Raw genomic sequence first — 26,504 nt, forward strand, 5'->3', positions numbered from 1 at the left:
GGCATATGGAGGTTCCCAGGCTAGGGGTCGAATCGGAGCTGTAGCCACCGGCCTACGCCAGAGCCACAGCAACGCGGGATCCGAGACGCGTCTGCAACCTACACCACAGCTCACGGCAACGCCAGATTGTTAACCCACTGAGCAAGGGCAGGGATTGAACCCGCAACCTCATGGTTCCTAGTCGGATTCGTTAACCACTGCGCCACGCCAGGAACTCCTCCCCTGTCAGTCTTTTTCCACTCCGTGGTCTTTGCTGATTGCATGGTATGCCATTGCTATCGTTTGTCGAATCAGCAGCCTGTTGTGTTAGTCAGCTCGGGCCGTCATAATAGAATACCACACATTGGGGGCCTTCAACAGCAGAACCTTAACTTCTCATGGTTTTAGGGGCTCCAAGTTCAAGGTCAAGGTGCCAGGAGGTTGGTTTCTGGAGGTTCTCTCCCTGAGTTACAGGCACTGCCCTCTTGCCATGTCCTCACGCGGCTTTTCCTCTGGGCAGACAGAGTGAAAGGGAGCGTGAGAGAGAGAGAGAGAGAGAGACCTCTGTGTCTCGTCCCCTTTTTATAAGGGTACCAGTCCATCGGGTCAGGGCCCCACCCTTATGACCTCATTCGACCTCATTACCTCCTTATACTCTGTCTCCAAGTGCAGTCACATTGGGGGTTAGGGTTTCAACCTATAATTTTTTTTTTTTTTGGTCTTTTTACCATTTCTTGGGCTGCTCCCGTGGCATGTGGAGGTTCCCAGGCTGGGGGTCTAATCAGAGCTGTAGCTGCCAGCCTACGCCACAGCCACAGCAACGCAGGATCCAAGCCGCGTCTGCAACCTACACCACAGCTCACGGCAACGCTGGATCCTTAACCCACTGAGCAAGGCCTGGGATCAAACCTGCAACGTCGTGGTTCCTAGTCGGATTCGTTAACCACTGAGCCACGATGGGAACTCCTCAACCTGTAAATTTTGAGGGGACACAAGCCCGTTCAGAACACCTCTTGTTGAACATCTAATTTGTTTGAAGTTTTTGCTGTTATTATAAATAGTGCCGTGATGGAGGTCCCCTCCTGGCGTAGCAGAAAGGAATCCGACTAGGAACCACAAGGTTGCAGGTTTGATCCTTGGGTCAGTGGGTTAAGGATCCGACGTTGCCGTGGGCTGTGGTGTAGGTCACAGAGGTGGCTCATTGCTGTGGCTCTGACGTAGGCTGGCAGCTGTAGCTCGAATTAGACTCCTAGCCTGGGAACCTCCACATGCTGCAGGTGCAATCCTAAAAAGCTAAATAAATAAATAAATAAATAAATAGTGCCATGATAAACATCTTTGGTGAGAAACAGTTTTGCGCGGCTCTGATTATTTCCTTGAGTTAAATTCCTAGAAGTAGGATGGTTGGGATAGACGGTGGGATGGTTTCCGCAAGGGTCTATTGGGCAGCCTGTGGTACCCAGGACCTCCTGGCTGAATCAGATGGCGTTTCCCGTCCGTAAAGCACTTTCTTTTACACACACCACTCATGACAGCCTCTCACAGGAGCCCTGTCCGTGAGGGACAGTAGGTACGTTCGTGATCCCACGTAGCCGATGAGGAAACTGAGACGTGGGGTGAGTGCCCAGGGCCAGGCGGTCCGCCTGTGCATAGCTGGGTGGAACCTGAGTGCTGATTTTATTTTGTTGGTGTTATTTTTCTGACTGCTGATTTTAAATCCACTGCTGTTCCCATGGCATCACAGTGGCCGCAGGGCCATCTGGGTTTGCTGGGTGAAATCTTTCTCTTGATGAGTCAGATTTAACCTCAACCTCAGGACATTCGGGCCCATGTCCCTCCCAGCAGAAAAGGGTCTTTGGTTTACTTTCTAGATCTTTGCTGTCCAAGCCATTAGCTGCCAGCCATGGCTACGGGACCCTTCAGCTGTGGCTGGTTCACACCGAAATGTGCTATAAGTGGAAACTGCACAGTGGATTTCAGAAACTAAAATGAAAAACAGACTGCAGACTAGCTCAATGAGAATTGTTTTAGTATTGATTGTAAATTGATGTCAGAGTATATTAGATGTGTCAGGATTAACAAGATATAATTAACGTTATTTTCACCTGTTCCTTTTTGGGGGGCCACATCCACAGCATGTGGAACTTTCTGGGCCAGGGATCAAACCTGTGCCACAGCTGTAACCAGAGCCACAGCAGTGACGATGTGGAGTCCTTAACCTGCTGAGCCATCAGGGAACTCCATCACTTGTACCTTTTTACTATTATTTTATTTTATTTTTGTCTTTTTAGGGCCACACCCACGGCATATGGAGGTTACCAGGCTAGAGATCAAATCGGAGCTATAGCTGCTGGCTTACGCCACAGCCACAGCAACACCAGATCTGAGCCATGCCTGCAACCTACACCACAGCTCACTGCAACGCCAGATCCTTAACCCACTGAGCAAGGCCAGGGATCGAACCTGCGTCCTCGTGGATGCTAGTCAGATTCGTTTTTACTGAGCCAAGATGGGAACTCCCCTTTTTGCTATTCTTTTCATGTGGCTACTAGGAAATTAAAAATTACATATCATGAACACCAGTATCTTGCATTATCTTTTTTTCGGACAGTGCTTCTCTAGGCCATGTACCCAGGCATTTCCCAGCAGGATTTTTCATCGGAGGGAACTCCAAAGGGCTGGGACCTAGTCCTGCTTTGGCCTTAATGTTGAGCAATGGGAGACAAGTCTCTCCGTGTCTCTGGGCCTCTTTCTCTCTCCTAAACTGGATAGTGAGTGGTTTATGGTGAGTTAGGCTATAAGCAATAACCAGGTATGCTCACAGCTTGACTTAGCCTATTTTTCCATAGGGCAGAGCATTAACCATTTTTTGAGTTATTTACCATCTTTAGGTTTTGGAGTCAGATGTCTTTAGAGAAACTAGGGGATCTGACCATCCAAAATGTGCATGGCAGCAAAGAGCTAGAGCCCAGGTGGGGTTGTTCCCTCCAGTGGGGGGCTGGCCCCTCTCTTAGCCACAGTCCCCACCACTCCCTAATGATCCCCCAGACCTGCTTATTCATTGCCGTTTCCTGCCAGGGTCTGGAGGCTTTGGAATTTGCCACCCTTTTTTCTGGTCTTTCGAGCCAATATTTCACTAACCAAGTTTTTCTCCTGATGTTAGAACCCTTCTTACTGGTTTGAGTCCCTTTCTTTTCTCAAGAGTGAAGTTTAGAGAAATGGCAGTTCTGAAAACAGAGCTGGAAACACACATTGAAGTCAGAAATGGTTCACAGAAGCCTCTCTTCCTTGTGGTCGGGGGTTATCGGATCCCAGCATGAGAAAGGCAGCCTGGCATGAGGAAATGATGCCTGCCTTTAGTCTGTCGGGTAATTTCCAGATCAAGCCAACAGGAGGCTGCTGGCTCGCACGGAGGGTGCATGCAGGAGGGCCCGCAGCTGTGGGCGGCATCGGTATTACCTGCTGGGGTTCAGTGGGCCTGGGCTGAAACAATGCCATTAGGACCAGGAAAGAGGAGAAGAAAGGGAGCTGTGTGCTTTATAAGACAAAGAAAAGCCAGTCCGCTGGCGGCAAACAGCATTGTCTGCATTTGTCAAAGGCTCTATACCTCCCAGATGCCCCGAGGAAGGCTGGCCACGGCCATAGCAACGGGCCAGCAGAGGGGCTGGCAGATGGGCAAACACCTGACTCAGACACCCCCGGGCAGCCCTTGTCTTTTCCACCCGTGCCTGGACGGGGGGAATGCTGCCAAAGGAAGCCAGAGTTCAAATGAGGAAAGACTTTGCTTGTGGTTGCTCGGGGGAGGGGGGGGGGGTCCGAGGAGAGGGGAGGTCAGGGCGGGGAACCCAATTGCACCCTTTCTCCTGCAGGCAGATCACGGACCAGCATCCTTGGTTACATAGGGAGGGAGATTGCATCCTCTGGGCCTCTTTATTTTTTCCTTTTAGACCGACCCCCCCTCAGATTATGGAAGTACCCAGGGGTCGAATCGGAGCTGTAGCTGTTGGCCTGCGCCATAGCCACAACACCAGATCCCAGCCGATTTGTGACTTAGGCCACAGCTTGTGGCAACGCCAGATCCTTAATCCACTGAACAAGGTCAGGAATCGAACCCACATCCTCATGGATACTGGTCGTGTTTTTAACCCCCTGAGCCACCATGGGAACTCCTCTGTGGGCCTCTGCTGTCCAGCTGAAAAGTGATCTGTGACACACGTGTTCCAAGGAGTGCCTCTCTCAAAGGGCCTGTGTTTGCTGCACCTTTGCAAGGCCCACTGTTAAGTATCCTGGAAGCTACTGACGTCTTAAACTGGCAGCCGTGGGGTAACTTTGGAGGTTTTGAAATAGACAGTGACTCCACTGGTACCATATGCTCCCAGGTCCCCCCCTCGGTTCCCCAGAGTCCAGAGTCCATCCTCCACACCGTTCTTTTTCTTCTTCCCAAGGAGGCAGTGTGACACCGAGGCAGGGACAGAACTCTGGAGTGAGACTAGAATGGCCTTGCTGTTTATAAACTTTCAGACCCCAGATGTGGCTCCTTCCTCTATTCGTGATAATAGTCTAGTTCCCGAACGTGAGACTCCAGCACCTCACCAATGTCATCACAGAACAGGTTCTTTCTGTATTTCCACTCTGCCATCCTCGGTTTTATCCCATGCCATCCCCAGTGGGTGAGGGTTTCATCCCATGCTAGTTGCTTCATGGTCACAAAATAGCTGCCGCAACTCCAGCCTTCATGCCTACATTCGAGGCTAGAATAAAGGGGGAGAAGTGGGCTTTTCTCATCCTGATCTCTTTCATCAGGAAAGTAAAAGCATTTCAGCGGTGCCCAAGAGACTCACCCTCCTGGCTGGAATGGCCAGGCCTAACTGCGAGGGAGGCCAGAGTGTGAGTCTCTGGTTTGTTTCGGTGCCTTTAGAAGTATATGGTGAGGAGTTCCCGCTGTGGTGCAGCAGAAATGAATCTGAGTAGGAACCATGAGGTTGCAGGTTTGATTCCTGGCCTTGTTCAGTGGGTTGAGGGTCCGGTGTTGCCGTGAGCTGTGGTGTAGGTCACAGACACGGCTTGGATCCCGCGTTTCTGTGGCTCTAGCATAGGCCGGCGGCTACAGCTCCGATTTGGCCCCTAGCCTGGGAACCACCACATGCTGAGGGAGCAGCCCTAAAAAAAGGACAAAAGACAAAAAAAAAGTAAATGGTGAGACAGAGGGGGTGGATAAGGATCACTGGCTTGGCCAACCAACAGTAAGGGCGTACCCAGCTCTCTAGATTTCCAACGTAGCCCTTTCATCTTTCTTTCATTGTTCTCTTCCCTTCTGAAAGAAAGAATTTGGGGTATGGTGGGGTTGGTTGCCTGCTTTGAGTAAATTTTCATCCCCGTATTCCTGCTTCCAAGACCCAGTTTTTTGTTTTTTGGTTTTTTTTTTGTCCCGTAGGCAATGAGTTGAGTACTGGCAGGTTCAAGATTAAGGCAGAATGCCAAGACTGTGGTTTTGGAAAATCCTATGGAGCTGCTTCTTTGAGCCAGACAGGGGACCCACCTAGAGCCTGAGCTGCCAGATGAAACCACAATTGTGGCTAAGAGGGAGGCGTGTATGTGTGTGTTTGTGTGTGTGTGCACATGTAATGTCTCCATCTCACCTCATGGGGTTTGGAGTTTCCCAGGGCTGCTCAAGAAGGGAGTCCTGGAGTTCCCATTGTGACTCAGCAGGTTAAGAACCCAGTATAGTGTCTGTGAGGATGTGGGTTCGATCCCTGGCCTCTCTCAGTGGGTTAAGGATCCAGTGTTGCTGCAAGCTGTGGGGTGGGTTGCAGATGGGACCCGGATCTGGTGCTGCTTTGGCTGTGGCTGTTGTGTTGGTCGGCAGCTGCAGCTCCAATTTGACTCCTGGCCTGGGAACTTCTGTATGCCGTGGATGCAACCATAAAAAGAAAAAAATAATCAACTCATCTATTTTCCTTACCTTTTTCAAGTAAGGAGTGGAGGCAGCTTGTAATCAAAATAATTGAAGTGTGAGGTGAAGAAATGTCTTGGGAACATAGTCTTACATTCTACCAGTCTGGGTATCTGCTGTGTGCTGGGGGCTGGGGTGAAAACTGATGGTTCAAGGTGCACTTGCAGGAGTTCCCTTCTTGGCTCAGGGATTAACGAACCCGACTAGGATCCATGAGGATGCAAGTTTGATCCCTGGCCTTGCTCAGTGGGTTAAGGATCTGACGTTGCCACGAGCTGTGGCGTAGGTCACAGACACGGCTCAGATCCTGCACTGCTGAGGCTGTGGTGTAGGCTGGCAGCTGTAGCTCCGATTGGACCCCTAGCCTGGGAACCTCCATATGCGGAGGGTGGTGCCCTAAAAACAAAACAAAACAAAACAAAAAAAAGGTGACCTTCCATATGCTGCAGGTGGGCCATTACAAAAAAAAAAAAAAAGGGGAGTTCTTGTGTTTTTCAGGTTTGGGGTGATCCATTCAGTGTTCACCAACCTGCTTCTGTGGGCCAACAGCGTCCTGAATGAGTCAAAGCATCAGCTCAACGAGCACAAGGAGCGGCTCACCACCCTGGGCTTCGGGAACATCACGACGGGTGAGTGGCCAGGGCTGCCCGGCTGCCGTGTCGGAGCAGCGCGGACACCTGCAGAGGCCAGGATGTTCCGATGGAGAACTGCAGGCGCCACCCTGCTCCCCACCAGCCAGACAGTCCTCTGTTGTTGAAAGGCTTTCAAAACCTCCTGAGCCTCTCATCCTGCCCCCCTAAGCAGAGTGTGCTGAGCACAATGAGAGGTTTCTTCAATGCCTCAGGGACAGGTCAGACCCAAGGGTCATCGTTCTGATTACGTTTCTCCTGGTCCAGTTTGGTATGGAAACAAATGCCTTTGTTTACAGCCGTGGAAGATGGATGGTTGTACCTGTTTGTGTGTTTCATTAAGCCTCTATGACCGGCTCTTTCTACTAAAAGTATAGCTTTTAAAAAATCCATAGAGGTCTAATGGCATGTTGTGGTTAATTGGTTTTAGCTCATTTGAAGTTCTGATTGAACCCTGCTTGGTTTATAATTTTGGCCCGTCTTTATTCCCCCTTGTTCCTATGCGAGAGCCTGCAGACTGGGAATCCTTTTATTTTCTTCCAAAATTCCTTAGCACTTATGACCTGTCGCTTCTATGTTAGGACATTGGGGTTGAAAGGAATGTGGGGGCGAGGAAGGGGCAATGTACGGGGAATTGTTGACGTCTCCGCTTTGGGTCCTGTTCCCATCTGATACTGGCTGTGTGACCTTGGGAAACCACTTAACCACTCTGAGCTTTTTTTTTTTTTTTTCTCATTCATAAAATGAGGGGACTCGTACCATGGATTTTCCCTGAGTCCTTCCAGCTTTAATGTGCTGCACATCCATGCTTCCGTGCAACCCCAGGTCAGTCCCAGAGGGAACTTGAAAGCTGTTTCCTCACTGGTGGGGTGGGGACGACAAAACTAGAGGCACACGCCACATCTCTCCACCACCCCCAACCAGCAGCCCTCTCCAGGCAAGGCTGCTCTCTTTGGATCTCATTTCCACACTGGTATTAATGACATAATAACAATTAATGACATAATAACAATGATGGCAATAGCAAAAGCAAAGTTTGCTTAAGCATCTTCTGAGTGGCTGGCACATTAAATTCTTATCCCAACACATTATACCAGTGAAGCCATTGGGCCAAAGAGAAGTTACGTAACTAACCCAAAGTCACACAGTGAGTAGACAATTGAGCCAGGATTTGAATCCTAGCTATCTGGCTCTGGGGACCGCTGTGAAAGAGAGTAGATTAATTTATTAGAAAACAAAACAAAACAAAACCCTGGAAATTCCGGTTGTGGCTCAGTGGAAATGAACCCAGCTCGTATCCATGAGGATACGGGTTCAGTCCCTGGCCTCGCTCAGTGGGTTAACGATCTGGTGTTGCCATGAGTTTTGGTGTAGGTTGCAGACGTGACTTAGATCTGCATTGCTGTGGCTGTGGTGTAGGCTGGCAGCTGTGGCTCTGATTCGACCCCTAGCCTGGGACCTTCCATATGCCACAGGTGCAGCCCTAAAAAGCAAAACAAACAACCCCCACCCCAAAACCAAAACCAAACAAACCCCCCCCCCAAAACCTCTGTCAGCTTTAACATTCTGTTCATCTAAACCTTTTCTCCTGATTTTTCTGGGGGGTAACTCCTTAAGAATTGAAAACTGCAGTGGTCTCCCAAAGTGTATAATGTTACCACCAAGCTTTTTTGTCTGGTTTTATAAGCAGTATGTGCATATCATAAATTAAAGCAGTGACAAAGTGTAAAGAAAAAACCCCAGAGAGTTCCCTGGTGGTCTAGTGGTTAGGATTCAGCACTTTCACTGCTGCAGCCGGGGTCAGTCCCTGGTCTGGGAACTGACATCCCACATCCAGCTGCTGCCCGCCATGGCCAAAACCAACCAACCAACCCACCAAACTACCTAAAAAGTGCAGTTAAATGCTGTTAACATCTGGTTATTTTTTGGTCATGTGCTTTTTAAAAAATTATAGTTAAGGTCATACTGTGTATATGCAATTATTTTTTATACAACCTAAAATAAAAAATAGATTTTATATTGCAACCCAAATGCATACATATCTGTATGTGTGTAAACATATCTCATGAAACAATAATCTTATGGTATCAGAGACACACTCAAATTTCTGTTGTATTTGAATCCATTCGTTTAATCTTATTTTATTTCACCACAATTTCGTTGGAAAAATATTGGTTGCTACCCTCTAAACTGCTTTCACAACTCAGCTCTGTGTTGTGATATGCATTTAAAAATATCGGATATGGGCGTTCCCATTGTGGTTCAGTAGGTTAAGGACCCAATGTAGTCTCGGTGAGGATGTGGGTTTGATCCCTGGCCTCTCTTAGTGGGTTAAGAATCTGGCATTGCTGCAAGCTGCAGCATAGGTCTCAGATGCGGCTCGGATCCGGTATTATTGTGGCTGTGGCATAGGCCTCAGCTGCAGCTCTGATTTGACCCCAGGCCCAGGAACTTTCATATGCTTAAACTGTGGTGATAAAAAGGAAAAAAAAATGGGTATACAATTTTTAATTGCTTTTTTTCCATTGTATTGCAGCGTGGTTGTTTTCTTGTGTAATTAAAACACAATTTTAATTTTTAATTAAAATTTCATTGTAAGGATGTACCAAAATTCACTTAATACTTTCTGAACTGTTGCACATGGAGGAATTTCTTTCTTTTTCAAAATACGCACACACACAAATTTAACCTAATGCTTGGATTACATTTTTGACTGTCCCTTCAAATAGATGGGACCTACGGGCTGGAGACTTATCTACATCATCTCTCGCATTCCTGTTGCATTTCCCATTATTTATTTACAGTGTTCCCCCTCCTTGTTATGAAGCGGTCCTTTATATCATTGCCAAGTGCCTTTCAGAGGGGGGGGCCCATCTCATGCCACACTGGCTGGCTTTGGATAGTCTCGGGAGGAAAGTCTGCTGATGACAAGGGGCATTTTCCCTCATGGTTATTATTATTTTTAATTTAAAAATCACACATCAAACGTATTCATATAGAAAGATTAGAAAATCCAGCAAAACAAAAATCTAGAGGAAAATGACCCATTGGGCCCCATAAATTTACCCAAGGTCGTATGTCAATGATATCCCAAAAATGCTGGGAAAAAAGACACTATAGAAAAAAATCACCTGCCATTTCTCCACCCAGAGGCAGTCATTGTTAACATTTTAGTTTATATCCTTCCAGATGTTTTTCTATGTCTGTCTGTCTGCCTCTCTCTCTGTAGATGACTGTTTATCATCTGTGTGGCTACGGTTTGTAAGAATGAGTCATACGCTACCCTCCTTGCAAGCTGCTTTTGTTCAGTGGTATCTCCCGAACATCTTTATATGTTGATAAGTACGTTTCTGCAATCCCATTTGCTATGGCTGGTCAACGTGCTAATGGATGACGAAGATAGAATGATGCAATTAGTAGTCTTTAGGGGATACTCATGGCTGTCAATTTAGACTGAAATAAAGCCATGAAACAAAGCTTTTAATGCAATGGCAAACCCAAGTGTGAGAATATTTTTTTTCGGTCTTTTTAGGGCGGCACCTGCGGCATATGGAGGTTCCCAGGCTAGGGGTCGAATCGGAGCTGTAGCTGCTGGCCTACACCACAGCCAGAGCAATGCCGGATCTTTAACCCACTGAGCAAGGCCAGGAATTGAACCTGCGTCTTCATGGACACAAGTCAGATTTGTTTCTGCGGAGCCACAACGGGAACTCCAAGAACATTTCTGTGTGGATTTCCGCTTCGCTGCTGAACGTGCTAATCGCCGCCCCCCTGTGATCTGGCCTAGTTCTGGACGACCACACGCCTCCGTGTAACTGCAGCCCCCCGACCCTCTGCTCGGCCATCTCGCACGGCATCTACTACCTGTATCCTTTCAACATCGAGTATCAGATCCTGGCCTCCACGATGCTCTATGTCCTATGGAAGAACATTGGGCGCAAAGTGGACGGTTACCAGCACCAGAAGATGCGCCTCCGGTCTCACGGGGTCCTGCTGGGCTCCGTCCTGGGCCTGGTGGCGCTGGCCACCACCATCGGGGTGGTGGCGGTGTATCTGATTCGGATCGGGCGTTCCAAAACCAAGAGCGAGTCGGCACTCACCATGTTCTACCTGTACGCCATCATCTTGCTGATGCTCATGGGGGCAGCTGGGCTGGTCGGGATCCGGATTTACCGACTCGATGAGCGATCCCTGGATGAGTCCAAAAATCCAGCCCGCAAGCTGGATGCGGACCTGCTGGTGGGCACGGCCTCCGGCTCCTGGCTCATCTCATGGGGCTCCATCCTGGCCACCCTCTGCGCTGAGTCCCGCCCCCCGTACACCTGGTACAACCTGCCCTACTCCATCCTGGTGATTGCTGAGAAGTACATCCAGAACCTCTTTATCATTGAGTCCATTCACCGAGAGCCCGAGAAGCTCTCCGAGGACATCAGAACCCTGCGGGTGGTGACAGTCTGCAGCGGTGCTAATGCCACATCCTTCACTCTCTCCTGCCTCAAGAACGGCCCCATGGCTGAAAATGGGGCTCCCCAGGACAGTGAGATGCCCCACGCAGCCAACGGAAATATGTGTCTGAGAGACGTCAGGGGCAAAGAGGAAGAGAAGAGCTGGGAAGAGGCCTCGGGCCCAGCCTGCCACCCTCGTTTCCTGCAGGGCAACGCCCAGAGGAGAGTATTAAGGAATATTGCAGCCTTCCTCTTCCTCTGCAATATTTCGGTAATCTGCATCAGCTTATCTCTTCATTTTAAAAAAACCAATTCAGGAGTTCCCGTCGTGGCGCAGTGGTTAACGAATCCGACTAGGAACCATGAGGTTGCGGGTTCGGTCCCTGCCCTTGCTCAGTGGGTTAATGATCCGGCGTTGCCGTGAGCTGTGGTGTAGGTTGCAGACGCGGCTCGGATCCCGCGTTGCTGTGGCTCTGGTGTAGGCCGGTGGCTACAGCTCTGATTCAACCCCTAGCCTGGGAACCTCCATATGCCACGGGAGCGGCCCAAGAAATAGTAACAACAACAACAACAACAAAAGACCAAAAAAAAAAAAAAAAAAACCAATTCATCTATTTTCCTTGCTATTTGCAAATAAGGAATGGCGGTAGCTTGTAATTGAAATAGTTGCAGGGTAAGGTTAAAAAATGAGGCTGGAGGAGTTCCCGTCGTGGCTCAGTGGGTAAGGAATCCGACTAGGAACCATGAGGTTGCGGGTTCGATCCTTGGCCTTACTCAGTGGGTTAAAGTTCCGGCGTTGCCGTGAGCTGTGGTGTAGGTCGCAGACTCAGCTCGGATCTTGCGTTGCTGTGGCTCTGGCATAGGCCGTTGGATACAACACCGATTAGACCCCTAGCCTGGGAATCTCCATATGCTGCGGGTGTGGCCCTAGAAAAGACAGAAAGAAAAAAAAAGTAAAAAAAAAAAATGAGGCTGGAACATAGTCTCATATTCTACAAATCTGAGTATCTCCTCTGTGCCGGGAACTGGGGTGAGAGCTGAGGGTTAAAGGTGAGAAGACTCAATCTCTTTCCTCAAGAAAGTCAGAGTATTAGTGGTAAAGGGAGACAAAGAAAAATGATTAACACATTGAGTATGGCAAGTGCTGGGGCGGGGGTAGGTGCCAGGTGGAATGGGAGCATGGACTGGGGGAGGGACTTCAATGAGTAGAGGATGCTTGAGGTGAGAAAGTGTCTCTTAGGAATGCTTTGGACTGCAACTAATAGAATCAGCAGTATCTTCTGTCCTAAAGACAAGAATTCTGCAGGTTGGATGCTCAGGGTTGGCCTGACAGCTGAACCCTATCATCAAGGATCCAGGTGCTATTCACCTTTCACTCAAACATAGTTGGTGTGGTGCTCATTGCCACATCCTCATAAGATGGCTGCAGCAGCGCCAGACATCACATCTGGGTTCAAACAGGAAGACAGAAGGAAGGACTAGTGCCAGGCAATGTCTTTGATTGATGTGACCACCCCTAACTGCAAAGGAGGGTGGGAAAGTGGATGGTTTGCTTTCTGACCTCAGTGAGGAAAGGCAGCGAAGGAGAAGCTGATGTACAGTCGGTTACTTAGTTTTATCTGCCTCGGCCTCAAGGAATGGTTGGAAGTTTACCAACTGTGGTCAAGGCAAGGAAATGCCTTGGGGAGGAGGGCACATGACATGCAAAGACACAGAGGCAGAGGACATGAAGACCTGTTAGGGGAGCACCAGCAGCTTAGTGTGAATTCCAGCATGAAAGTGGGGAACAGGCTAGAGGGAGGGTCTGGTTAGATGGGTCTGGCTTGAGCAGAACTTCACAAGCTTGGCTGAGTCTGGTCTTTATGCTGAGGGCAGTAGAGGGCCCTCTTAGATTCGTGTTTTGGAGCAATTCCCTAGCAGCAGGGTGCAGGAAGGATGGAGAGAGGTAGGATTGAGGGCTGGGAAACCGGAACAGAAGCACCTGCACCTGCCCAGATAGGGGATGATGGGAACTTGAACCAGGGCAGCGGCTGGAGAGGAGAGAAAAGAATAGTAAGGCATTGCATGCTGCTGGGATTTGTTCTAGAGCTACACAGAAGGATGGCAGGGCCTGGTAAAGAGAAAGGAGGAGCAGCCTTTGGCGCCGTGCAGGCTTCTGCAATGACTGTGGCTGGTAGGGACTGGTGGGGACACCCCAGCCCACAGAGCCCACCCATCACCACAGCCAGCTCTCCACTACGAGCCTCTGTATCAGCAGGTCCACCCCGTTTCCCTAGCAGCTCTGTGGCTTTTAAGCTTCCTCTCCCTAATTTCAGTTGGTGCACATCTAGGGGCTGCAACTTTTGATATTACCCTAAGGCCACAAAATTGGGAGGGTCTATCTGAAGCTGAAATGGCCATGTGTCTGCCCATCAAATCTGATTCTTTGTTTGTGTTTACATGTGGCATGTGGAAGTTCCCTGGCCAGAGGTGGAACTGGAGCTGCAGCTGTAGCCTACGACAGCCACAGAGCCACGGCAACATTGGATCCCAGCCTTATCTGCAATCTATGCAGCAGCTTGCAGCAACAACCAGACTTTTAACCCACTCAGCGAGGCCAGGAATTGAACCAACATCCTCACGAAGGCAACATTGGGTTCCTAACTGGCTGGGGCACAACAGGAACTCCTCAAATCTGATTCTTCTCTGGGTCTCCCTCTAGGTTAGCAGAAAGATACAAGGCACTCTGAAGGGAGAACGGGTCCCAGAAGAGTCTGGCTCTAGATGGGCCCCCTTCTTTCATCGTATAGACATTTATGGAGCACCTGCTCTGTGCCAGGGACTCTGTGGGCACAGCAGTGACCAAAGGGGTTAAACAGGAAAATCAGAGAGAGGTGTTAGTAACTACAGCGGGGCTGCATTTTATGTGAGGCTTATATTCCAGAGAGGGGTGTGGCAGCACAGATGCTTATAAAGTTAGAGTTGGTTCTAGAAGTTCCCTAAAGCAAAATGTTTTTTCATGCTCCCTGACATAAGAAGGTCTCTCTCTTCAGCGAGTTCAGAAAAACCTGTTCTGGTTCTTTGCTTGACCACCAGGCGAAGTCCTTGGCTTGCTTTGTTTTTTTTTTTGTCTTTTTAGGACCGCACCTGCAGCATAAGGACGTTCCCAGGTTAGGGGTCAAATCCGAGCTGCAGCTGAGGCCTACACCACAGCCACAGCAACGCCAGATCTAAGTGGCATCTGAGACCTGCGCTGCAGCTCACAGCAACACAAAATCCTTAACCCACTGAGCAAGGCCAGGGGTCGAACCTGTGTCCTCATGGACACCAGTCAGGGTCTTAACCTGCTGAGCCACAACGGGAACTCCCCGGGCTTGTTTTTTTTAGATCAGCTTGAGCAACAACAGCACTGCTTGCCATTCTGGAATGGAGCGGCAGCTGAGGGTGTTGGGACTCAGAGGTCAGGTCCAGGGTTCTGGACCAGGAGGAGGAAGCCTTTGTCTCTGCGCTTGGCCCCTGTTAGCCCCTGAGGAGCGAGCCAGACATCATTGCGGGCTGATGTCTTAGGATGACCTGAGCCAACTCCATGGGCAGCACTCGAAACCCTGCGCTTGATCCCATGTTGTGCCAAAAGTATGCGCAGAGGCGGGCATTGTTACCTATGCCGTAGCCAGAGCAATGCCGGATCCTTAACCCATTGAGCAAGGCCAGGGATCAAACCTGCAACCTCATGGCTCCTAGTTGGATTCATTTGCACTGCGCCACGATGGGAACTCCAAACTCTGCAACTTTAAACAACAGACATTTATCATTTAACAGCTTCTCTAGGTCAGCATGGCTTAGTTGGGGGGCTCTGCTCAGGGTCCCTCGCAGGCTGCAGTCAGACTGCCTGCTGTGGCTACAGTCATTTCAAGGCTTGATTTTTTGGGGGGCGGGGAAGGGCTCTGTTTCTAAACTCACTTATGTGGCTCTTGGCAGGATCCAGTTCCTGGTGGGTGGTTGAGCTGAGGGTTTGAGTTCCTTGCTGGCTGCAGGCCTTCCTCAGTTCCTGGCCACGTGGCCTCTCTCTGGGGTGGCTCACGTGGCAGCTGGTTTCCTCTCTCGTAAGACAGGGAGAGCGAGATAGACTCCAGAGCCCTTTTGCAGCCTCATCTCAGGAGGGACGTCCCGTGTCTGTTGGTTAGAAGTAGGTCACGAGGTTCAACCTAACTTGGTGGGGGGCTCCATGAGAGTCCCTGGAGGTGAGACCACTGGGGGTCACCTGAGACGTTGCCTGCTGCGGTGTGGGGGTGGAGCAAGTTGCAGAAGTGTCAGCCTGAGCGAGAAGCAGGCCCAGGAGCCCAACAATTTAAGGGTTGGTGGTGGAGAAGGAGCTGAAACAGGGAGGCTGAGAAGGGGGAACCAGTTTGTAGGATCCACGGGCAACAAAAAATATTCATAGGTTGTTGCTTTACGACTTGCAGGCTGAGTTGCCATTTTATTCTCCTTTGATCCCTCTGAGACAGTGTTAGGATTCCCATCTTACAGATGAGGAAACTGAGGCTTGGAGAGTTAAATTACAGTCTGTAAGTGGGGCTGGTTCAAGGCACGTGTTTCCTCTCCTGATTGAGGGGATGTGGGCCGGGTCTGGGCTGCCTCTCTAAGCCAAGGTCAAGCCAGAAAAAGACCACCAAACTCACCAGCTCAGACCCAAGTGGTCAGGATCTCCGAGCACCCCTGGTGGTAGGTAAAGATGAAAAGATGGGTGTGGGAAATGGGCCCCCCAGTGCAGGAAGACACGGGGGGCTGCAGGAACACAGAGGGTGTTCCTGCCCCAACTGCTCAGATCAAGGAGGGCTTCCTGGAATGGGAGGTATCTCAGGACTTGGAAGAAGGTAGGAAGACTTAGCAGAAAAAGGAAGACAGGGAGTCCCTGATAGCGGAAGAGGCAAGAGCAAAGCCCTGAAGAGGGGAGAGGGGAAGGCATACTTGGGGGCTGGGCACAGCCGGGGCAGGGGGGGGTGGGGGGGGGGAGGCCGGGGTGCGTGATGCATGGGTGCCTGAGGGAATCTGGGACTTTCTCCTGAAGGCATCTGGAGCCCTGGTGAGTGACCAGCAGGGGAGTGACGAGGTCAGATGTGTGCTCTATAGGGATCCTTCCAGCCTCCTGTGGGGAGGTCGAGGGAGGCACTGCCGCTGTCTAGGTGGGGAAACGGAGGGAGGAGCACAGCAAGGTGAGGGGAGGGGGGATGGAGAGAACCAGGTAGGTTTGGACTGACCAGCTCCGGGGAGATGGGAGATGCTGGGCAGGGGCTGCTGACCCCCGAGACAGTGTGACTCAGTCTCTCTGAGGCCAGGTTGGCACCCGGGCTCCGGGGTTGGTGTGGGGCTCCGGAGCAGCTGCTAGGACGGTCCCCTCTTCCCTTGCAGCTCTGGATCCCTCCCGCCTTTGGCTGCCGCCCCGAGTACGACAACGGATTGGAGGAAATTGTCTTTGGCTTTGAACCCTGGATAATTGTGGTCAACCTGGCCATGCCTTTTTCTATTTTCTACCGGATGCACGCAGCTGCCTCCCTCTTTGAGGTCTATTGTAAGATATAATCTGTGTCCACACGGAAGACAGAGCAGGGAGATAACAAGAGAATTCTCTGGAGCCACCTGGGAATGGCAAGGTCAGGCAAACATTGCCTTACAAATGCGAGAAGGGCCACCTTTTGTCCGCCGTAATTGTTTTTCCCCCCGCAAGCTAGAATTGCCCCTCTCCCTGGATGAATGGAAACAAGTTAGATCAGAATCCCCGAGGTAGCTGAGATCTGCCCTCAGTTAGTTAATGCTCATCCAACCCCAATTATTTTATCTCCCGCTAAATGAGCTCCTCTGTTTCAGAACAATGGGGTCCCAGGTTGGAAAACAAAAATATACCGCCAGTTTTTCATAAACATCGTTTTCTGTTACCACGTTACTACACGCAATCTTCCCTTGACCACCTGCAAAGAATAATCATCCTTAAATCTCATCCTTCCCAGAGCTGATGAACGGAGCTGCAGCCACGTGTTGTGTATACTTTCTGAATATGCTTCATTTTTGGAACAAAGTTATTTTATCATCTGGATGGGAATTATGTGTGTAGGTCAATATACAGACATATTTCTCACCTGAAATTTTGGCATGTTTTAATTTGCGATCATCTAAAAATTTTTAAAAATATATTTTATGCATTTCTCTCACTATAAATACATAGTGCTTATTTTAGAAAATGTGGACATTTCAGAAGAGTAGAGGAAAAAAAAATCACTTAGGATGTGACTACTGTTCACTTGACAATCTTTTTTCCCCAAGTTTATTGAGATTTAAACGACAGACGGCACTGTATCAATTTAAGGTGTACAGCGTAATGATTTGACTTCCGTGACTATGAAATGATTGTCATAATAAGTGTAGCAACCATTGGTTCTCATATAGATATAAAATTGAAGATAAGGATCTTGACAGTCATTTTTTTTTTTTTTTTTTGCATCTAAATGTTTTTCTTTTAGCCGTGTGGATGCATAGAATTCTTTTTATTGTTGTTATTGTTATCCTTGCTGGTGATGATGTGACATATTCAATTTTGTATCCATTTTCCCCTCAACAACATGGCATAAACCTTCCCCCCACATCGTTATAAACTCTTTGTAAATATTATTTTAATTCTATATGTCGTCTATCAGGTACCGTAATTAGTTTTCTATTGTTGGGTTTTAGAGTGCTTATAACTTTTTTGTTTTTTATAAGAGCTTCTGGAAAAACCAACCATCCATGTCAACTGTGTTTTGCTATTTAGAACTGATTCTTGAAGATATGGACTTAAAATTAGGATACCTATCCAAAGGTTCTAAATAATTTAAAGCCTATGAAGGAATATTGACATTTGGGGTGGCTCTGTATGTGCTTTTCCTTAATTACTTTAAGATCAGAATAAAATTAGTTTACTTACTGTAAATACCAATGTGAGAGCATCTTTTCTTCGGAGTGTTTTTTTTGGACAGCGCACGCAAGGGGACATTAAGAAACACCAAAATTTGTACATGACTAAAATACTTTATATTCATTTTAGGAAAAAAGCTAAGAAATGGGCAGATAGACTAAAAACAAAGTACGATATTATCTGTGATACCTTCCATCTAGGGTATAGATGGTGTTATTTTCCAGGGGAATTTTGGCAATGTCTGGAGACATTTATGGTTGTTACCGCTAGGGGGCGTTGTTGACATTGCCGTTTAGAGATAATTGCTGGTAATTTTGGTACCTGGCTACCTATTAGTACACACACACAGACACAGATGGGATTGTTTATATATATATTCAAATTGTATGTAACTTGTTTTTTTTTTTTCCCTCTGGAGACACCAGCACACTTTGTAACTATTTTAGGTCCCTCCGTATTGAGTCTCACACTTTAGTACGCATTAGAGTCCTCTAGGGAGCTTGTTAGGATTCCTGCCCTCCCAGCTACAAGTGGGCTGAAGTGGGGTCCTCGATGCTAAAAGAAGCATCTCAGGTGATGCCAGTTCCCTTCCCTTCCAGAAGCATCTCAAGAGTCCACGGACCCCCGGCTAAGATTCCTGAATGACGTTATGTTCTCCGCAGTGACTTTGGCTGGCTTTCAAAGATCATTCCTTGGAGGGCAGTGCCAGTCCTTATTTAGAGAAACCCCGGCCATTGGACATTTAGAGACATTTACGTGTCAGTTTGTTTGTTTGCTATTGGAAATGACAGCACGACAAGCATCTTCTACTGAGTCTTTGTGCACATGGATAAAACCGCCTTGTGAGATGATTGCACGCATGTGAGGTGATTTGCACGCTTCTCCAAAGAATCCCTTTTCGGTTGACATTAATTTTCCCCTGTTCTGAGCACAGCGGTACAGCCCCAGGGCCTTAGTCTGTGGGTTTCGGGTCCTGCCAATGAGATGTAGGGAATCACGATAATGCTGGGAACAGCTGGCCCAGGTGTGGTGGTTTTGGGGTGGATATAAGCACCATCAGAGCTTAGACAAGTCAGCACAGTCTCGCTGGGCTCAGGGCTCCTGAGGTGTGATCTTCAAGGTGGAGCATCTTTTGGCCCCAGATCAGAAGAGCCCACAGCCTCCAGATGGCTCTCCCAGCCAAGCAGCTTTGACCCCCACATAGTCAAGCATCCTGACTCAACTAGCTTAGGCGGCAAGGAAAATTGACTACCGTAACACCAATGCCATTCACAGAAGAGGAACCAAAGCTCGCATAAACAAGTGTCCAGATCTCAGGGCTAGAATAGGAGCAATACGAACTAAAGTAGTAATGAGATACCCTTTCCCATCCATCAGGTTGGGAAGGGTTGGCAAGAGGTAAAAGAAAGGGAACACATACACTGCTGGTAGAAGAGAAAATGGGTAAAGCCAGAGTGAAGAACAACTGTAGCTTCCTTGCGACCCAGCAGTACTGCTACTCAGTGTGTGTCCATTATGCATTCACTGCACATGTGAATGTGTTCAGACGTGTCTACTGCAACAGTGCTTGTAACTGAGACAAACTGAAAACAGCCTAAATGTTCTTCCATTAGGCATATGAATAGATAAATTATGGATTACTCTTACAATGGAATATTACACAGGAGTGAAAAATGAATGTATCATTGAATGTATGAACAACGTGTATCAACCTGCGTAATCCCCCAAGACAAGGTTAAGAATGAAGTAGCATAAATTGATATGATACCATTAATATGATGCTTAAAGACAGGCAAAAAAATGCCTGACATTTAGAGGATACATCTATAGACAAATAAATTATAAACACCTATGAAGAAAGGATGCACCCTCAAGTTCAGTGTGCTGATTACCTGTGGGCTAGGAGGGAGGGAGCAGGACTGGAGTGGAGACAAACAGCTGAGTGTATGTGGTGTCTGAAATGTTTGATGTTTTTAACAAAATGACTGGTATGGATTTTCTTCTGCACTTTTTTTTTTTCAAGACCTCACCAGCAGTATATAGAAATTCCTGGGCAGATGCTGGCCTACGCCACAGCCACAGCTGGTCAGAGCCACATCTGTGACCTATGCCACAGCTCACGGCAATGCCAGATCCTTAACCCATTGAGTGAGGCCAGGGATCAAACCCGCATCCTCATGGGTACTGGTCAGGTTCTTAACCCACTGAGCCACAAAGGGAACTCCCAATTATGTGCTTTTTGATATGCCTGAGATAGTGCAAAATAAAAATGTTCGAAAGAAAGAGAAAAGAAAGTTAGAGAAACGTGAAGTCATCAGAGAAGGCGAGCTTGCACTATTCATTGACCATTGTTGGCAGGAGGGTGTCAGGGCCCCTGCCTGCAGTCTCCCCAGGAAGCTCGAAGCCATTAGCTGCAAACATCACCCAGCTCCCTCCCGAAGAGTGGTTCCATACTCCGCAGGACAGCTGACAAGGGTTTGTCTTCTCATATGGTTCTTCATGGAGGGACCCAGTCCTTTTGCTCAGGTTACAAGGAAAATCTCTTCTCACCTGTTCTCACCTGTTGCCACCTGACTAGGGAGGAGGCTGTGCATTTGGCCTCTAGAGCTCATTCATCCCTGAGCCCCATCAAACCAGGATTTGAACTCATGATTTTTGGGTACCGTGGCTCTTGGTGAAGCTAAGCAGAAGGGCAAAAACTTTGGAACTGGACACCCAGGATCACAACTAGCCCTGCGGCAATTGGGGGTGCATTAAAAAAGACATTCCTGGAGTTCCTGTTGTGGCTCTGAGGTTAACGAATCCAACTAGGAAGCATGAGGTTGCAAGTTCGATCCCTGGCCTTGCTCAGTGGGTTAAGGATCCAGTGTTGCTGTGAGCTGTGGTGTAGGTTGCAGATGCGGCTCGGATCCTGCGTTGCTATGGCTGTGGTGTAGGCGGGCAGCTACAGCTCTGATTGGACTCCAGCCTGGGAATCTCCATATGCCGAGGGATCGGCCCTAAAAAAGACAAAAAGACAAAAAAAAAAAAAAAAGACATTCCTTCCACAAGGCCTTTTATGAACTCTGGGATGAGATGCCACCAGCATCCACCTAGCCGTGCTGCCTGGAGGTCAGATTAGACCCCCTTGTCTCTGCAAGGTGAACACCAGGCGCGAAGTCCCCTGGGAGTGATGACTATTCCTGCCTGCCGTACTGCATGGCCCTTTCAGTTGACCAGGCACCTCCAGTGTCACCTCTGTCTGTGAGGTCGCAGCTCTCTCTGCGCCGACCTTGCTGGATGAGCATCAATACGCTATTAAGATGGGGCGAAACTCTGGCCACGTGGACATAATGAGGAAGCTGTAGCATTGGGACCATGAAGCCTTTTTTTTTTTTTTCTTTTTAGGGCTGTACTTGTGGCAAATGGAAGTTCCCAGGCTGGGGGTCGAATCAGAGCTGCAGCTGGTGGCCTATACCACGGCCACAGCAACACAGGATCCGAGTCACTTCTGCGACTAGCCACAGCTCAAGGCAACGCCGGATCCTTAACCCACTGAGAGAGGCCAGGGATGGAACCTGCGTCCTCATGAATACTAGTCAGATTTGCTACCGCTGAGCCACGCGGAAACTCCCATGAAGCCTTTTTAAAACCCACTGCGTTTTCCTCTCTATTAGACATATCATCTGAAAAAAACAAGCCAGTTCGGTAAAAATGTGTAAATTGCTCACTTGCTTTGAACGGTGAAGAGCAGAAGCGGCTTCAAACAGAGGCTTCTTCCACGGCGTTGTGAGCGTTGCGGTGGAAGAGCATGACCAGCAGGGGGCGCTGGTGCCTTTCTTTCCGAGGCCGCCTCCCCTGCACTTTTAGGTCCATGAGTGGAGGCGTGATGGGGTGGCAGCAGCCTCGAGGGTAGCAAATGCAGGGATTATAACTCTCTGCACAGCTTTGTGTTCCTGCGGTGTGTTAGAGAAGGCCGTCACCGTCCCAGGGGAGGGCTGGGAAGATTCTGAGTTCTCACAGGGGAGCTGAGAACTAGCTACAGCTTCAGCAAAGATGCTCCCTCCAGCGGCCCTCACCGCCTCCCCGGGGGCCGGGCGCCCTTGCTGGGTCAGGAGGTCTGGAGGAACACGGTGTTTGCGGGGTGTTCCCGCGAGAGGAGAGACCGCAGCACGATGCTGGGGTACAGCTTGGTGGGGACCCCTGCTGGGGGTGACACTGCTTGAGGTCACTGATGGGAATGATGGAGACATTAGCCCGTCCTAAGAGCCGACCCGAGGTCACCATGGGGAGGGGACAGGAGAGGATGAGTGCAATGTTTTGCTTTCTTAATTGAGTGAAAGATTATTTATTTAAGTTCTATCATGCTTTACCGTTTTCAAAAGTTTCATACACGTGATTTCATATAATCCCATAATAACCCTTCCCCCTCCCCCATACCGCCTCTCCCCTCCCCTGGTAATCACTAGTTTGTTCTTTATGTCTGAGTCTCTTTCTTTACCTTATATCCACTAGTTTGTTGTAGTTTTCAGATTTCACATATAAGTGATATCACACAGCATTTGTCTTTGGCTGATTTCGTTTGGCATAATGCCCTCCAAATCCATCCATGTTGCCGCAAATGGCGTTCTTTCGTTCTTTTTTACGGCTGAGTAGTATTCCATTGTGTGTAGATACCACATCTTCTTATCCATTCCTCTGTTGATGGGCTCCTAGGTTGCTTCCATGTCTTGGTTGTTGTGAACGGTGCTGCTGCCAACGTCAGGTGCACCTGCCTTTTCGAATTAGTGTTTTTGGGTTTTTTTTTGGATCTGTACCCAGGAATGTGAGTGTGGTGTTTTGAGGCGCAAAAGGGATGGTGCTTGTGGTGTGTTGTTTCAGCTGCGTTATCAACACAGGAACCGCCACAGTGATGGCAGTTAACGGTCTTAAAAAAGGAAATCAAACCAAGTCGCCTACTAAAATCTCTTCAGCGGCTTCCCGCGGCTTTCAGGAGAAAGTGCAAACTCCAAACTGTGGTCTATCAGGTTCTTCGGCTCCATCTTCTTCTCAGGCCAGGCCCTTCCTCTACCTCGCCTCCCCCAGGCACCTCACTGGTCCTTGAAAATTCCAAGTTCTTCTGGTCCTCAGGGCTTTGCAGAGCCTCCCCTCATCACTCATCTCTTGGAGCCCTTCGCGGTCACTCATGAAGGTGTTGACTTGTTTTTTCTCTGCTTGTCTCTCCCAAGGGGGACTGTTGGCCTTGGAAGCGGGGGTGGGGGGTGGGGCCTTCACCACGTGGGTTGCATGACCATGCGTGCTGCTCTCAGGACCCCAGACTCTTGCAGGGTGTGGGGAGGCACCTGGAACAGGGTAGACGCTTGTGACTGGCATGTTCCTGAGACCGACTGGGACCTGGGACCTGGGGCCCTTTGCCGCAGTGCTTGCCGGTGGACCAACATCTCCTTGAAATGATAAGTGACTAAAAATAACCGCATGCGTGTGCAGTTGGGGTAAATGGTGGAGATGCAAAGAACATACCAACCCCCCCTAAAAAACCCAACTGCCACTTCTGGAGAGTCAAACGCAACAGCAGGGTGTCTGGAACAAAAGCAGGGTACTCTGCATGAACCCCCCCAACCAAAGGGGTGGGCAGACCACCTAAGCCATCCCTTTGGCCCAACCCCTGGACCCGCTCCTACCCTCACCCCTTTTAAGCGACCAGCTCACCCCGCCCAGGGGCCCCAATAAAGCCTTGCCTGAATTTATATGGCCTCTTATCAACTTCGCTTGATTAAGGAAGGCCAAGAACCCAGGCCAGTAACATTAGCTTGGTTAATTTTTCAGACGGGGGCAGAGATTCTCCACCCGCTTTCAATCCACACGCCTCTGGACCCTCATTCAGCTTTTGGACACAAGAGGGCGCTTTAAGCCCGGTTGTTACTGGCGTCCAGCATCCCGTGCGTTACCAAGGGCTCCTCTCGTCTTGACCAGGAGCTGGGGCTCGGGACCCAGGTCTAGAGCGGCCTGCAGGCGGGGTCCACTCTCCCCTGTTGGGAAGAATCAGCAGTTAATCGCTTCTTACCACCTGGGCAGGAAGTGATCAGACCGTCACTGAGGCCGCAAGGGCCACCTACACTCCAGTGTTTCGGGTGATTGGTCTACACCAAGCATCACGAACCTCCCCCAATTTCCAGGTGATGTGATTAAAGCCACTGCCATCACCATGGCCACGGGTGAACTGCAGAGACATAAGATTCTGTCTCTGGTGCTATAGAATCGGGACCTTCCTGGGGTGCTGTGCTGAACCCGGGAGAAAGGACAAGACCCCAGCAGGGGTTACAGGTGGGGCCTCCCGGGCCCTGGCTCTGCCACCGCGAGTGCATGCAGAGCCGGGCTGGCCAGGAGCAGGTTGCTGATGAGGGGTGCTTCCCTGGCAGAAGTGTGGTTCGGGGAGAGGTCCAGTCTCTGCTGCACGTTGCCTTCCCCTCCCTGTGCCTTGGTTTTCTCCTCTGTGAGATGGTGGGGACAGCGTGACACGCCTTCAGACGTCACTGAAAGGGTAAACTGAGGTGATGCAGGTAAAGCCCTAACCACAGAGCCTGGGGACAGTGAGCGCTTACGACGCGGACAAGTCAGGTTTCTGCCTCCAGGGACTGTTGCTGAGTGTGGACCAGATGCCTCTCTGTCCACAGGAGAAGTGCTTGTCCTTGAATTCTCAGATAACTGGTCCCCTGTGTGGCCCAGAGAGCCCCCAGGGGGACAAACAGTGCCCCGTAATGGTGTCCGCGGGTCCTAATTCCTGGAACCTGTGAATAGGTCACCTTAGAAAAGCAAAAGGGACTTTGCAGACAGGATTAAGTCAAGGAGGTTCTCCTGGGCTATCTGGGCGAGCCCGCAAATGTCATCACTCGTGTCCTCATCCAAGGAGGATTTGACTGCAGAAGAGGGGGAGGTGACGTGATTAGAGAGGCAGAGACCAGAGAGATGTGGCCATGAGCCCAGGAATGCCCGCAGCCGCCAGAGCTGGAAGAGGCAGGCACAGACTTCACTCCTCTGCTGATGGTTCTGCCAACGCCTTGAGGTCAGTCGAGTGAGACTCGTTTGGGACTGCTGATGTTCAGAACAGTAAGATGACACATTTGTGTTGTTTGAAGCCACTAAAACTGGCAGCTTGTTATAGCTGTCATGGGAGATGCCTTCAGTCCCTAACCCTGGAAAGGGCTGAGTGATCTGGAGCCTTAACAAGCCGTCTGCTTCTCCATTTCCATGTTGGCAGGCAGAGGGGGTGCGCCCCATGGGGTGGGTCTCAGCTTCCGTGACACCTCCCTCTGGGTTGGTTCTATCACCCTGGCCTCCCTTCTCAGACCCCTGGCCCTCTTCTTGGCCATTTGGTGTTGGAATTTCCGGGAGTCCGTACCGGGTCCTCTTGGCTTCTTACTTCTGTCCTTGGTGAGAAGGAGCTGGTTCACGGCCAAGGCCTTCTTTACTGTATAGATATTGTTGACTCCGACATTTGCAATTTCGGTCTGACCTCTTAGCTGCAGGCTGGTTATTTTTAGCAGCCTACTTGGATGTCTCAGAGGCGTCTAACTCCGAACTCAAGATTCCCCTCGCCTCTGGCCAGTTCTCCCTCCATGATTTCCATCCCCATGGATCGCACTGGCCTCTGTCCATTATTCGAGCCAGACGTACGAGGGCTGTCTTTACACTGCCCTTACGCCCCGTCTCCAGTCAACAGCCGCACCTGCCACTTCCGCTCCTCCCCACTTCCAGCCAAGTGCTTAGCAAATATCAGTCATGGCACATCTGCCCATCACCTCTCCAGAAGCCATTCCGTTGCTTGCTAAGAAAACCCCGACTTTGGGGATGGGAAGTGCCCCATCTCAGGGGATGAATCATGGTTTATTTAAGCCAAGCAAGGGTACTTTTTTTCCCTTTTCCCTGATTCTTGAAAGTATCAGGGAAACTTGATAGAGTTTTTGTTCTGCCTTGTGGCTAGGGACAGCCACTGGTTCCCTTCTGGCTAATAAAACATAAGGTCCTTAAGAAGATTTTCTTCACTGTTGACCGTTGAGTGACACATCAGGGAAAGGCCCCCTGATGTAGCTTCCCCCCATCTTGCTCCTGGTGTCTAAACTCAGTCATGATGCCTGAAGCTGTACCAGCCATCCTGTAGCCATGAGGCTCCAAGGGCACAAAGCCAGGAGAAGGTGGAGCATCTGGGCAAGAGATGAACAGACTCTGGGTGCTCCGTTGTCTTGCTGAACTTGCGCACCAGCCCTTGCTGGGTCCCTCTGGATTTCCTTTTATATACGCCTTCATTGCACCAAACATGGAGAGTCAGGCTTTCTGTTATGCACAGTTGAAAGCACTTTTAATCAATACATTTATTTAAAAGTTCTCCTAAAAATGTCATTAACGTTTGTTTTCAAAACGAAGTTATAGTTGATGGGCAATGTTTCGGGTGTACGGCAAAGTGATTCCGTTTTACATATATGTATATTCTTTTTCTAAATAGATATTCCTTTTCAGATTCTTTTCCATTTTAGATTATTACAAGATGTGGAATATAGTTCCCTGTGCCATACGGTAGGTCCTTATCCTTTATCTAA

General features: G+C 49.4%; 1 protein-coding gene across 1 annotated transcript in view; it reads left to right on the plus strand.

Annotated features, from left to right (window-relative positions):
- The window catches only part of OTOP1 (otopetrin 1), a 35,902-nt gene extending 18,454 nt beyond the window's left edge, over nt 1–17,448 (plus strand). The window contains exons 4-6 of the mRNA XM_047798796.1: nt 6,431–6,561; nt 10,349–11,277; nt 16,395–17,448. Of these exons, the coding sequence (XP_047654752.1) occupies nt 6,431–6,561; nt 10,349–11,277; nt 16,395–16,565 (1,231 nt within the window). The 3' untranslated portion in view covers nt 16,566–17,448. The remainder of the gene's footprint in view (nt 1–6,430; nt 6,562–10,348; nt 11,278–16,394) is intronic.
- Nucleotides 17,449–26,504: the final 9,056 nt, after the last annotated feature.

Source organism: Phacochoerus africanus, chromosome 10 (assembly GCF_016906955.1).
Source record: "Phacochoerus africanus isolate WHEZ1 chromosome 10, ROS_Pafr_v1, whole genome shotgun sequence".
Classification (NCBI taxonomy): Eukaryota; Metazoa; Chordata; class Mammalia; order Artiodactyla; family Suidae; genus Phacochoerus; species Phacochoerus africanus.